Genomic DNA, 14743 nt, shown 5'->3' on the forward strand with positions numbered 1-14743 from the left:
GATGCCTTTCCTTCTAGTTGGTAAAGACTTATATCCCCCCAATGTTGACACAGAAGACTGTGTTTGCACCACCCCGAGACCCGTGTCACACATTGTTGCGGATGAGAGTTCTCTGGGTTTATGATGTCTTGAAGCCCACAAATGGAGAGGCCATACCTTATCTAAACTTTGAAACTTCCCCAAAGCATAGACCAGTGCTATGCCTGCAGCAGATGTCTGGGAAATATTTGTTGAACGATTAGAACATCAGTGTGGTCTGGTTGAGAAAGCCACCTAGCCTTGGAGCAAGAATAACAGGCTTTCAGTCCTCATTCCATCACTCTCTTACTCTGTGAGACTCTTGGACTCCATAACCTTTATTTCTTGGACATATGACCATAGACTCTATGACTCTTGGACCCTATGACCTTTATTTCTTCATCTGTAACATGGGCATGATATTTATCTAACCCTTTAAGGAGTAGACACAATATATGATATTATTTAATCCTGACAGCAGCTTTGTGGGATGATTAGCCAAGGGATCAATTAACATCTCCATTTTTATAGATGAGGGAACCAAGTGAGTTGGTCCATGATCATTAGCTAATTTAAGGAGGAGGAATTCTTAACCCCAAGCTCTTCTAGCTCCAACTTCTTCCTACTAAATCCCTTGGCCCTGCCTTCCTCATAGGATCCCCATAAAAATCAGGTGAGAGAATGGATTTAGATGGAGACAAGGAAGTTAACCAAGATTGAACTTGTCTAAGGTCAGAACACTCTGGAATGTGCTAATATTTTACAACCAGCTTTTCAAAAGGAAAAAGTTCTCACCCTACACTTATAAAGTTTTTTTTTTTTTAGGTTTTTGCAAGGCAAATGGGGTTAAGTGGCTTGCCCAAGGCCACACAGCTAGGTAATTAGTAAGTGTCTGAGACCGGATTTGAACCCAGGTCCTCCTGACTCCAGGGCCGGTGCTTTATGCACTGCGCCACCTAGCTGCCCCTTTACACTTATAAAGTTTAATCAAAACTGGAGATGAATAACGACAAGCTGCATTATTCTCATTTTCACCATCATTTGCTTAAGTCTAGACAATCCACAAAAGAATCAATCAAGCCCCACTGGCCAATCTCCAAGATGTGAATGCTCACACTGAAAAGTTAACAATTAGCTTAACATTTGGTTTTAGTCAGCTCCAACTACTGAGTTTCTGAGACAGGATTCAAACTCAAGTTTCCCGAAGGCCATCACCCTATCACATAACATATCTGCCTCTCTTGGGGTCACAGATTTGCAATCAGAAGGGAATTTAGCATCTGACTAGTCCAGTCTCTCTACTTTAGAGGTAAAAGTTAAGATCTAAAGAAGTTAGGTTATTTGTCGCAGGATTAGAACCTAGGCCTTCTGACTCCAGATCTTGGATCTTTTCCCTTGTCTCCCACCACATGTAGCTTTCTGGTGTGGCGATGTCTCCTGGGGCTCTCACAGATTTTTGGGAAGATCTAGAAGACCAATCTGGTGATAGGCCCCAAGTCTGTTGTCCAGGGTCAGTCTAACAATGTTTTAGAAGCTCATCAGTGACCAGTCATTGGGTGATTGGAGAGAAATAGATTTTTGGTTATAGTAATTCTCAAAGATGATGAGATCCACATCTCCCCTATTAGACTGGGAGCTCCTTGGGATCAAGGATTATATTTTATCTGTCTTTGAATGGAGTATTGGGTTTGGAATCTGTAAGACTCATCAGTCTCAGACACTCACTAGCCTTGTGACTCTGGCCTAGTCATTTGACCCTGTGTGCCTCAATTCCTTATCTGCAAAATGAGCTAGAGAAGGGAAATGGCAAACCCTCCAGTATCTTTGCCAAGAAAACCCCAAATGGGGTCATGAAGAGTCAAACATGACTGAAATAACTAAACAACAACCAACCTACTATGTAAGAGACTCTGAGCAAATGACTTCACAATTATTATCTCATTTGATCTTCACCAGAATCCTGGGAGGAAAGTATTCTTTTTTTTTTATCCCCATTTTAGAGATAAGGAAACAAAAGCAGCAGAGGTGAAATGACTTGTCCAGGGTCATCAAACTAGGGAGTGTCTGAGGCTGAATTTGAACTCAGATCTTCCTGACTCCAGGCTCACTGCCCTGTGCATTGTAATGCCACCCATAGGCCTCTGTGTAAGTAGCATAGCCCCTGGGCACGGTAAGCATGGCATAAATGTTTATTGACTGACTAACAAAGAGTACACAAAGTGTTCTGAAAACCTTAAAGGCCTCTAGAAATGCTGGCTATTATTATTGCTGTTGTTGTTACTGTACTGAATCACGAAGGGTTTGTCATCCGTTCCTTATTTGCCATCTGGACTCAGGGAGGCAACCTGCAGAAGCGGAAAGAACGGCTAACTTTGAGTATGGAATGACCCAGAATCTGTCTTTGCATTGGACACTGGCTTTGGGATCAGGAACATTTCAAACTCATCTTCCTGAGTTCAAACCTAGCCTTGGACAACTACCAGTTGTGTGACCCTGGGTAAGTCACTTCACCCTGCTTACCTCATCTATAAAATGAGATGGAGAAGGAAATGGCAAACCACTCCGGCATTTGTGCCAAGACCCCAAATGGGATCTCAAAAAATCAGACACAATTGAAACAACTAACCCTGGGAAAATTAATGAGCCTCAATTTTCTCATCTCTAAAATAGGGCTAATAATGTTTCATCTCCTTCATCAGGTTGTTGAGAAGAATGAAAAAGTGTTAGAAATAAGAGATTTCATTTACATTGAAGCCCCAGTTGAGTCAGAGTCCAGGATGAAGCCAATCTGGCAAATTGAGAGCTACCTGAAATTGTAGGGCAGAATTGTGGGATCTCTAAGGTGGAAGAAAGCTCCAAGGTCATCCAGTCTACCCTATCTTAAAGGAGAATCTCCACTCCACCACAGCAGACCAACTTTGGCTTGAGAAGAAGACGGAGAACTCCTTTCCTCTCAAGGAGGTGGCCCCATCCCCATGCTCCATTTGGGTTTCTCTGAGTGTGAGGAAGCTTTTCCTGATCTCAAGCCTAAATTTGTCGTTTTGTTTTATTTTTTATTTTTGTAACTTCTACACATTGCTTCCAGTTCTGCTCTCTCTCAGGATCAAGCTGAAAATGTCTTCTCCTTCCTTCATAGAATAGCACCAAGAATAATACTTCGTGTCTTGACATGCTCACTAACAAATCCTTAATAAATTCTTCTCAACTCATAGTGGGCTCAATCATAGCTTTGGAGCTAGAAGAGACCTCAGAGGCCAACAGTCATTTTACAGATGGGGAAACTGAGGCCCGGGGAGCTGGAGTGTTTATGTTTATGTTCTTACAAGAAGTAAGTTACAGTAGAAAGGTCTGTGTCCCTTTGGGAAGCTAACCTGCTTTGGGGAAACATGAACCCCAAATAAACTCTCATGTTCCTATACCTTTCTTTATACTACTTATTCCCTGATGGTAGTAGCTGCTGCTGCTACTGCTACTAAGAAACTCCTATTCTCTCTCCCTCAGCTTCTGTTAAGCACAGTAATATGTATATAAAACCTTTTTTTGTCCCTTTGACTGTTCTCTTTCCTTTACATCACACCACCTCATTGAAGACTATAATCATAGTCCAGCACCCCACCTCCCCCAGCCCCATTGTGTCTTTCCTTCTCTGGGCTAAACACCCCTAGTTACTCCATCCAATTTTCCTAGAGCATGAAACCCATTGCCCTTCTCTTTCCTTTCTTTTGGTGGTGCTCCAAGTGAGTGATGCCTTTCCAAAATGGCAGTGACTCATTAGGACCTTTTAGATACTCAAATGGGGTCTGACCAGGGCAGAATACCAAGCAACCCTGCTGTACAATTCTTTTCATCAGACAAGCTACTCTGGTTGTCATACCATATTGTTGACTTCTGTTGAAGTTTTAGTCCCCAAGCTGTTCCCTCTACTGCCCAACCATAAAATCTTTTTAGAAAAGTATGCTGACTAGTCAGGTCTCTCCCATTTTGACCTTAAGAATTGGGTTTTTCTTGGGGGGGGCAGCTAGGTGGCACAGTGGATAGAGCACCGGCCCTGGAGTCAGGAGTTTCTGAGTTCAAATCTGACTTCAGACACTTAATAATTACCTAGCTGTGTAGCCTTGGGCAAGCCACTTAACCCCATGGCCTTGCAAAATGTAAAATAAAAAAACAAAGAATTTTTTTTGTTTGTTTTGGAAAGGAAATGGGGTAAAGTGACTTGCCCAAGGCCACACAGTTAGGTAATTAGTAAGTGTCTGAGGCCGGATTTAAACTCAGGATCTACTGACTCCAAGGCTGGTGCTCTATTCACTATGCCAGCTGCTCCTTAAGAATTGTTTTTAACCTGAATATGCTTTAAATTTATTCCCACTAAATTTCATCCTATTTGGTTGAACCAATGGGTTTATTCAATCTCATTGCCACTCCTAAGGTTCTACTCTGATTTATACATTCCATGGTTTGGTGACCCTACCCAGCACACTACTTGTGGCTCTTTGGTCTCCTTTTCTCTCCCTGTTTCATTGGAATCCGCCTCCTGCTTCAGACTGAATTTTAGTGAAGGAACCTGCTTTAGCCTTGGTAATGCCTCAACTCTGCTCTCTCCTGAGTCCATTGCCCTGGTGGTTGCTGGATCTGGACATTAGTTGGAAGAATAAATTTAGTTCCAGCCCCAAGTGCCCTGAGAAATGGAGTAATTTCAATAGAGCTCTTGAGGCTACAAGTGTCTCCTGGGTAAAGAAGGAAAGCCAGATTCCCTCAGGGAACCCTCTGGAACCTCACCCCAAAAAATCTGGCCCACCCTTTCCATCCCAGAGACCAAAATGAGACTCTAAAAGGCCAGAGAAGAAGCAAAGGCTCCCAGCTGTCCAGGCTCACCTTCATCTCTGACACCTTGGCAAAGCTCTGCTTGGAAGCTTGGGAGGTCACCCCAATCATCACTCAGTCTCTGTACAGGACCCCAGAAAGACAGTCCTGTACCAAATCATTAATTCAGGCACTAAGCCAAGACATTCTTCCCTCTGCCTAGCTCAGGTCCTAACCTCCCATCTCTACTTCTCGACCCCACAGTGGGAACATGGGGCTAACATGATCTGTTCCTGCTGAGACCCTGTGTGAGGTCATTGGCTATCTCTGGCTGCTCAGACGTGCCAGGAATGTGCTGAGGGAGCCCCAGGCAGGGCTACTTTGGTGATTAGGTTACCATGTGGGGGCCTAGCATGGATGTTGTTCTGGGAGCCTGGGAGCAAGTGGGTGGAGAAAGAGGGGGTTGCAGCTGGGAGAGGAGGTTCCTTCTCTCCAAAGCCCTTTTGTAATGGGGAGGCCTGGATACTTATGAACAAAAAGAATAATGACAGCTGTGAACAAGACAGTAAGGGACAGATTGTTCTAGAAAATAAATTGGAATGATGCAAGAAAATAGACCCAAATATCCACACCCCTTGGCCTCTCACAGTTTGGACCTAACTCCAAAAATTGGATCCAGACCCACCTCCCCAAACCCCAAAGGAGGACAAAGTTAGAAAGAAACATCCCATGAAAAATCAGATTGTTCCCAATAGTACTTTTTTTTTTTTAGTAACAATAACTGGGCATAGAATAGGGATCCAGAAACTGGGGAATAGGGGTGTGATAGAATATTATTCTACAATAAAAAAAAAATAAGGATTTCAGAGAAACATGGGAAGAGCATAGGAACAGATGCAGGGTGAAGTGAGCAGAACCAGGAGGATGACATTCACTCTGACTATAGTCATGGAAGCAAAAAGAGTATTAAAAGAAAGTCACCTCTGTTTATATCCTCAGCCCTTACTTAGAGCAGTGCCTAATATAGTAGGCATTTATTGAATTGAATTGAAATCCAATTAACTAATAACCCAACCTGGTCCTAGAGATGGGGAATTGTTCCCACCATCTTAACTAGTAGGACTTTCAGTTTTGCTAGGTACTTTACACCAATTATCTGATTTGATTGGATTAACTGAGGTCAAGAGAGGTTGAGTGACTGGCAGAAAGAGGAGAATTAAGGAGCAGAATATTGTTCTCACTGGCAGATGATTGTTTTTGCTTGACTTTGATTCTTTGTTAAAAAGAAGGGTTCAACTGTGGTGTTTAAACAAAGATTAAAGACTATTACCTTCAATTTTTTTTAAAGTTGTCTTATGTACTACATAATTTTGCTCTCTCTAATATTTTACTTTTTCCTCAAGGATATATTTTTCCTCTCTCAACGTACTCAATTTTGATCAATGCAGAGCATGGAACCAATGTAAAGATTATCAGATTGCCTTGGGGGGAGGGAGGTGGAGGGGAAAAAAGTGTAAAATTCAAAACCTTACCAAAAAATTAAAGGTAGAAACTACTATTATATATAATTGGAAAACAAATAAAATATTTATATAATTTTTAAAAATTTACAAAAATTTTATAAAGGTTCCATTACAAGGGATGAAGAAATTTGGTGAAGGAGTAGAGTTTACATTGAGGAACATTGGAGGAGCTGGCCAGGATCCTTATCTTTGAGGCTATTTCTCTTGGTCTGTGGCTTCCAAGTGCATCACATAGGAGATGACCACCTTTGTTTGTCACTCAAGGCTCTCCTTGATCCAAATGAATAGAACTTTCCTTTCCAACTCTACCTCACATGGTTCCATTTAATGGATTCTATTATCCATCTAAAATGAGCTATGGTCTTCTAGGGATCTCCATGTCTTTGCTAACTGCCTGGAACACCTTCCCTTTCCCAACTATTGAAATTTTTCTCTTCCTTCAAAGATCAATTCACATATTAGCCCACCAGGAACCTTCTCTTCTTTCCCTAGCTAGAAATGGTTTCTTTTACTTTTTCAGATTGATTTGTTCTTTCCTCTGCACTTTATCAAATTATAATTAATGCTGATCTTATTTACTTATCCACCTCCAACCAGCCTTGAGAGCATGGTCCCTGTTTTAACTATGAACACAAGGATTGTATAGTGCTTGAACTTAATAGCTTTGCAAAGTTTTGCATGGTACACTGAACACAAACAAGCTCAATAAATGTTTGTTGAATTGAACAAATATTTATAGCTAGCGTGGCTTTAGCTGTTCGAAGTTTATACAATGTTTTACAAAAGTTGTCCATTTGATCCTTAAAACAAAGGATCTGGAAGGCAGGTACTCTTCTTATTCCTTTTTTACAGATGAGAAAACTGAGGCAAATGGGTTATGTGACATGCCCAGATCCTACAACTAAGACTGGATTTAAACTCAGGTCTTCCTGACTCCAAGTCTAGAGCTCTATCCTAACTGCCTTATTTTTAAGTTGCATATTTACTTTTATGAAAGGAAGTATCACAAAATAATTAGAAATCTCACATCTGAATCAGAAAGAGCTGGGTTTAGACCCAATTTCTGGAGTATACTGATTTGTGAGAACCTATCCAACTCATTTGATTTGCCATTCTTGGTATTCGTTCACTGCTAGGAGTTTCCTCACTGAGAGTCTCCCATGTCAATGAAATCACAGATCTGCTCCAAAAAATCCAAACTAAAAAGGAATCAAAACTATTTTTGTATCCCTCAGCAGCTTATACATAGTAGGTTCTAATAAATGTTTATTTAATTAAACTAGAAAAATCAACATCATAGAAAAATCAATCACCGAGTTTTCCTAGGATTGCTCAGGGGAAGGGAGCAGGTAAGAGGAGTTAGGGATTCTATCTCATGGCTCCTCCTGTCCTTTGCTAGGACCCTCTGGGGTGTCACCATGGACTTCCCAGTCTGGGCTGGTTATGCCAGAGGTAAGGCTAGCTTCCCAGGGCAAGCACCCATTAAGAAACTTGGTTAGGGACGAGAGGGAGGGAGAGAGAGAGAGAGAGAGAGAGAGAGAGAGAGAGAGAGAGAGAGAGAGAGAGAGGATCCTGGGATGATGGTTCTAAACCAGCTAGGGGAAACTAAGGGGCAGTGCTTCTCAACCAGATCTTTGTTGCTATTATTGTTTAGTCATGTTCAACACTTTGTAACCCCATTTGGGTTTTTCTGGGCAGAGATACTGGGTTGGAGAGGTTTGCTATTTCTTCTCAGGTTCATTTTACAACTGAAGAAACGGAAGCAAAGAGGGTAAAGTGACTTGCCCAGGGTCACACAACTAATAAGTGTCTGAGGCCAGATTTGAATTTATGAAGGTGAATCTTCCCGACACCAGGCCAGAGCTCCATCCTCTGTCACCTATCTGTCAATAATAACTCACCTTGATCTAACACCTTAAGGTCCTTCACAATTTCCCCAAAGAATAGACTCATCTGTAAAAAGGGAATAAGAATAGCACCTGTCTCCCAGGGTGGTTGTAAAGCTCAAATGAGAAGAAAACCTTAAGTTATATAAATGCTATTATTATTAATTCAATTCAACAAATATTTATTAGAGGTGGCTAGGTGATGCAGTGGATAAAGCACCGGCCCTGGAGTCAGGAGTACCTGGGTTCAAATCTGGCCTCAGGCACTTAATAATGACCTAGCTGTGTGGCCTTGGGCAAGCCACTTAACCCCATTGCTTTAAATAAATAAAATTTTAAAAAAAGAAGTTACACAGATAACAAATCATAAGATGGTCTTCCTGACTCAGTGTCCAGTGATCTATCTTCTAGGCTTCTCTAGGGGAGAGGCTTTGCCTGACCTTGGGAAAAGAGTCCAAAAGGCCAGTACTGTCTCAAACAATACTCAAAGTTATGACTGATAAGGTACAGGGTTTTCCCCCCCTTTCTGGCATGGGTCCCCAAAACTGAAGATCCCAGAGGAAATTCTGAACTGGGTCTCAGGGCTTGGCTTGGTGTTACTTCTCCTGTCCCAAGCAATTCCTAAAGGACTACCTGGATCATGGATCTTTTCTTCCAGCTTCCCACCATGGAGGGCTTATTTCCTGGGGACCTGCTGCCAGTCCAGGAATGGGATGTGAGAGCTGGCACTTCCCAGGCCTGAGCAAACTTTCCCATTATTAACTTGGTTTATACAATTTGTTGACTCTGCCAATTCAGGTCAATGCCCCAGGGCAGCTAGCTCCCACCATTTACAGTGCCCACTTGACAGGCAGAGACATAGGGAAGAAGTTAGCATTAGGGAGAAGTGGCAGAGGAAGCTGGGAAGGCAATGGGCATAGTTGAAAGAATATTTGAACTGGACTCTAAATATCCCAAGTTCAAATCCTTACTCTATTGATGTGGATATAATGAAATTCCTTTCATTCTCTGAATCTTGGTCTCCTTATTCACAAAATATGGGGATAATAACCTTTGCCCAGTATTATTAGGAAAGAGTCTTAAAGTTTTAGTGGGATGCATTTTTATTACAGTAATAAAGCAGGTAAGGGAGAATGAACGCCCTTTGGCATCTCTTCCTGGGATTGCAGAAGAAAAATTCAATCTCAGAGAGCATTTAACTTCTCCCTTTATGTCCATTGGCAGGGATTGAGCAAGCTAATCCCGGAGGTGCCTGTTATATTACAAGAGACTGGATGAGAATTTCTCATTCTTGGCTAGGTCTGGGTGTGCCACCTTCCAGAGGTCAGCCATCTGTCTCAGTTCTGAAAGACCTCTGGGACCCAGGATGGGTACAGTGGACATTGTATTGGATTTGGACTCATAGGACTTGGGTCCAATCCTGGCTCTGTCACTTACTACTAGACTTGGGGAAAATTAACCTTCTCTTGACCTCAGTTTCCCCATCTTTAAATTGTTGGTCTAGATGAGAAATGTCATTGGGCCCTGACAACCCAGTGCTGACTGAATCCAACTAAAATGTAATTGGGACATGTTTAAAAAAAACTATTTTGATAAATAGTGTACATTCATATGTCATTTTAACCTTTTTGTAAACCCTGCTCCCTGACCCTTTCTCCAGTTCTGGTGTGCTAGTCTCAGATTGGTCTGCTCCTGCTCTCTCCCTACTCCCATCCCTTCCCAGAAGTCCCCAGACCTGTTGCTATCTCTCTGACTTGCCCCAGCCCAATCTATCCAATCTTTTTCCTTTCCCCTCTTCACAAAGTCCATCAGCCTCCTTGGCTTCACACCAGGTTATTCTCTGCCTTAAGATGCCTTTCTGGGGGGCAGCTAGGTGGTGCAGTGGAGGGGCAGCTAGGTGGTGTAGTGAATAAAGCACCCGCCCTAGAGTCAGGAGTACCTGGGTTCAAATCTGGTCTCAAACACTTAATAATTACCTAGCTGTGTGGCCTTGGGCAAGCCACTTAATCCCATTTGCCTTGCAAAAACCTAAAAAAAAAACCCCAAACAAACAAGATGCCTTTCTGTAGCAAGCAACTAGGAGACAAAGTGCAAAGGGTTGGAATCGGGAAGATACAAGTTTCAATCCTGCCTCAGACTCTTGCTGGTTGTGTAACCTTGGACAGGTACTCACACCCTCCCATCCTCTTTTTCTACATCAAGGGGGCAAAGGGAATACACAGTGGACTCTAATCAGGTCTACAATGGTGATCCAATAATCTCCCTTTCAGAAAAAGAACATCGAAAAGACAAAAAGCAGTTCCATTTGTCTTTGCTTTAAAACAATTACATAAGGGGAAAATGTGCTTCCAATTGGTCTGTAGGTCTTATTCCCATTGAAACCTCTTCTGAGGAATCCTGCTCTGAGAACTCACTGTATTGCCTCTTACTCTCAATCGAAAACATCTTCCTTCCTTCCCTTTCTCCTCCAGGACCCCATCTTCAGGGCCAAGAAAGCTTCTGGACTTCCTGTTTGGACTTCCCTTTGAGAGAGAACAACTCCCCCATCAACAGGTGTGGCTCAGCAGATTGAGTTTCACCCTAGAGAATCAATCCTGTGAGAGTGGTGAAGCAAGGACTGAGGTGGGGTAGGGAGTGTGATCTATTAGAATATGGTGGCTGTCACCATGTGTTAAAGCAGCTGAGTCCTCCTTCATAAATCAACCTGTCTGCCTTCTGAGAATCACAGTCACATAGGACTGTGGGGTTTTGATTCATCAGAGATCTTGAAAGCCATCAAGAATTGCAAGTGAATATTAAGTACTTGCTAGAGATACAAAAGGAGGTGGCAAAAACATAGTTTCTACCCAAAAGACTTTCCCTTTCTAATGAAGATAGGGCAGAGGAAGATGGCAACTGGAAATAACTAGTTGCATAAGATATGCATTGAGGGAAAGGTCCAACCTCATTTCTGAGCTGCCCAAAGAGCATCTAATCTAACTCTACTTGCTCTGGGCTCCCCTTTGGAACATCCCTCACCAGTTGTCATCCCTGATCAGTTGTCAGTCCTACAATGTTGGAGAAACTCATTCCCTCCTTGGGTAGTTTGTTCAGCTTGTGGACAGATCTGAGTGTTAGGATGTCTCTCCCCTCCCCAAATCTGAAAAAAATTTGAAATTGATCTCCTCAAATCTTTCATCCATTATTTCTAATTGAACCTTGTGGAGCCAGCCAGAAAAAGTGTAACCCTCCCTTCTGTGATAATCCCTCACAGACTTAATAACACAATGTGGTAAACAGGGGCTCAAGCTGGAGCCTGGGACCTCAGCTGGAATTCCAGTTCTCACAAATTACCTTAAACAAGTCATATCACTAATCTTGCCTATTTCCTTGGGTGTCAAATAAGGGAGCTAGACTAGAAGATGGTCTCACAAGTCCCTTCTGAGTGTAAAATTAACATCCTCTACACTCCTCAGAACTTCTTTCCTTTTGGACAAAATGTGAGTGAGTGATAGTCAGAGAACCATACCCTGGTGGGGCCATAGCAGAGAAAGAAAAATGAGAGGAATCAAGAGGAAAGAAAAGGTGATGGCAAATATGATGAATCAGAAAGAAATGGGTTAATCTCCAAGGCTCAAGGACTAAAGGGAAAAATGCTGGAATAAGCAGCACCACTTCAGACCCTCACATGAGACTCTAGGAATTAAGATAAGGGATGCTCTTTTTAGGAAAAAAAACCCATCACTCTTCTCAAGGACTGTCTCAAGTGTTTGGATGGCAGAGGAAGGATGTCAGTTGTTGATGGCTATTATCACCATTTGCAAAGGATACTGGGAAGGGAGAGTCCAGAAGAAGCCCCCTTGGCCTCCCACCCAGGCAGGAATGAGATGAGAAAGTGCTGTCCCTTGGCCACTGGGAATGACTGACCCCTCACAGAAGCTCTGCTTTGGTCTCTTGGTTTTATGGTTAAGCCACAAGGGATTGTCTTCCTTCCAAGGCCCTGATTCCCTCATTGTCACAGTCCATCTCTCAGCACGGAGGTCCAAAGGTAGCCTGGATTCCAGAGCTTCTGGCAAAGCTGGGCAATCATCTGCAAGAGCTGCCATGTGCTCATAAAGCCTATTCCAAATAACATCTTTCCTTTGCTCTTTTCCTCTCTCCTCTTTTCCCTTCTCTTCTCCATCCTCTCCCCTCACTTCTCTCCCTTCTTCTCTCCTCCCTTCTCTTTCTTCTTTACCCTTCTTTTCTCCCTCCTCACATTTCTTCTTTCTCTTCCTCTCTTGCCTCCTCCTCTCTCCTTCTCTTCTCCCTTATTCTCTCCTCCCTTCTCCTTTCCCTTCTTTTTTCTTCTCTTCCTCTCTTCTGTCTCTTCCTCTTCCTTCTTTTCTCCTTTCTTCTCTTCCCTTTCCTCACATCTCTTCTATCTCTTCCTCTCTGCCCCTCCCCTCCCTTCTCTTCTTTTCCTTCTTTGCTCCTCTTCCCCTCTTCACATTTCTTCTTTCTCTTCCCTCCTCCTCACTCTTCTTCCTTCCTTTCTCTTCTCCCTTTTTCTCCTCTCTTCTCCCTCTTCATTCACATTTGCTTCTTTTCCTCTCTATCTTCTTTTTTCTTACTCTCTTTTCCTTCCCTCTTTGTATTCCTCTCCCTTTCTTCTTCCTCCTCTCTTTTCTTTTCTCCTCCTCTTCCCTTTTTTCTTCTCTTCCTTTCCATCCTTTTCTCTTCTCTTCCCAGTCTCTCCTCTCTTCCTCTTCCAATACCTCTCCTCTGTCTTTCTCTCCTTGCCTTTTCTCTCTTCTCCCTTCCATTCTTCTAAATCATTAATTGGTTATGGATATTTATAAAAGAAATGATATTCATTCTCTCTCTCTCTCTCTCTCTCTCTCTCTCTCTCTCTCTCATCTTTAATACCTGGAAAACTGAAAAGATATTTCATACTTCAATTAAGCCACCTGATTCCCTTGATCATGTTTCACTTTCACTCTAAAACACAGGGATTGAGAAATAAAGACTTGGCTGTGAAAAAAGTCTCTTAGGAAGAAAAAAACCCACTATAGTACAAGCTGACTTTTTCCCAGCTTCAGCCATGGGACCAGGACCCCTCTGGGTCTGCTTGCCTAGACAACTGAGCCCTCAAGTCCCAAACATTGGGTACTAACACTCAGAGAGCCTCCAATCTTCGATAAGATTGCAGGAGATCTACCTCTGGTAAGACCTGCCACCTTCTCTCATATCTAGGTGTTTCTCCCCAATTGTCAGAGCACTGGATTGGCTTCAGGAAAACTCAATGGAAAGGTGCTTTACCAATGAAGAGGAGTTGAAAACCAGGGCTTCTTGTTTCACCATGGCTTAAGCAAGATCTTCAGTGATCCTTCCATCCACCCATCACCCATCCAATTTGGCAGTTGGGCACACACCCTTCAACCCTGTCACAATCACCAATCCCTAACTAAGAGAGAGTCAATGATGCAATCAACCCAGAGTATTGGATTGTCAGAGAAGGGTTGACATCTCCTCAGCCTCTGAGCTCCCCAGAAGGTGGTCATTTCCTCAGCCACCCACTTTCCCCACCAAAACATACCAATGAACTGCTGCTTTGACAATTGCTTGTCAACCCCAACATTCCCCATCCCAGGGAAAAAGGTACCCAGCTCTTCAACCCTTGACCATGAGTAGGTAGCTCTCCCATCTGAAGGGACAGCTTACTCCCTTATGGCTGGAAAGATCTAGTTGTACCTTCCCTGGGTCCCAGAGCTATGTTCAGTTCAAGCCAAGCAGACTGTGTATCCCCTGAGACACTCACCCGAGAGATGGTGAGTGGCATGTTGAAGTCCTTGCCCCCCTGGAGACGGAAGCCCCAGGGACCTGGGCCTGTGAGGGTCACGCTGTAAGCCATCCCAAGACTGGTACACCGGTCACCCTTAGCCTCTGCAGGACAAATAGAGAAGTTGGTAGAGGAGAGGTAGACAAAAGGAGGTTGGAGAAAGCAGTCTGGGATGCAATGTGAGGAAGAAAAGAAATACCAACCGCCCTCCCCACCCCAGCAGGGAAGCCACCCGGTCTGCCTTGCCTGCACAGCCCAGCTGGAGAGTCACCTAAGAATAGACGGCAGCACTAACGTCGACACTGATATCTCCACTCAGCTGAGTCCATAAATGGGTTGTAACCCAATACTCTCCATACAAGTGCTTCCATGACTCACCCAGCTAATATAGCCCCTAGGGAAGGGAGCCCAGCCCCAGCTCCCCCAGCCCCAGCCCTAAGGACATAAAGAAGAAGGAAATGGCCATTCTTATCCCTGCCCCCAACCCCCATCTCTTTTTTGGGGGGAGAGGGGGAAGCCTTCCCTTTGCCTTCTGAGTGAGTTTAGTCTTCCTGGGTCTCCAGGGATATGCACAACTCCTTTACTGAGAGCAAAACTCCATTTCCAAATGCTCCATCTTTGAATGCTCTTTACTCTTACTGCCTATATGACCTTGGGAAAGTCACTTAAACTCTTTGGGCCTTGGTCTCCTAATCTGTAAAATGAGGGGGTTCAGT

At 43.4% G+C, this 14743-nt stretch overlaps 1 protein-coding gene across 11 annotated transcripts in view; it reads right to left on the reverse strand.

Annotated features, from left to right (window-relative positions):
- The window catches only part of LDB3 (LIM domain binding 3), a 110491-nt gene extending 96152 nt beyond the window's left edge, over positions 1-14339 (reverse strand). For 8 of the 11 annotated variants that reach the window (XM_074232553.1, XM_074232549.1, XM_074232548.1 and 5 more), the window contains exons 1-2: positions 14274-14339; positions 14007-14131 (exon numbers count right to left, since the gene is read on the reverse strand). In XM_074232553.1, the coding sequence (XP_074088654.1) occupies positions 14007-14099 (93 nt within the window). In that variant the 5' untranslated portion in view covers positions 14100-14131; positions 14274-14339. The other 3 variants (XM_074232556.1, XM_074232557.1, XM_074232547.1) reach the window with 2 other exon arrangements.
- Between the last annotated feature and the right edge of the window lie 404 nt (positions 14340-14743).

This window comes from Macrotis lagotis, chromosome 4 (assembly GCF_037893015.1).
Source record: "Macrotis lagotis isolate mMagLag1 chromosome 4, bilby.v1.9.chrom.fasta, whole genome shotgun sequence".
In the NCBI taxonomy this organism is placed as follows: Eukaryota; Metazoa; Chordata; class Mammalia; order Peramelemorphia; family Peramelidae; genus Macrotis; species Macrotis lagotis.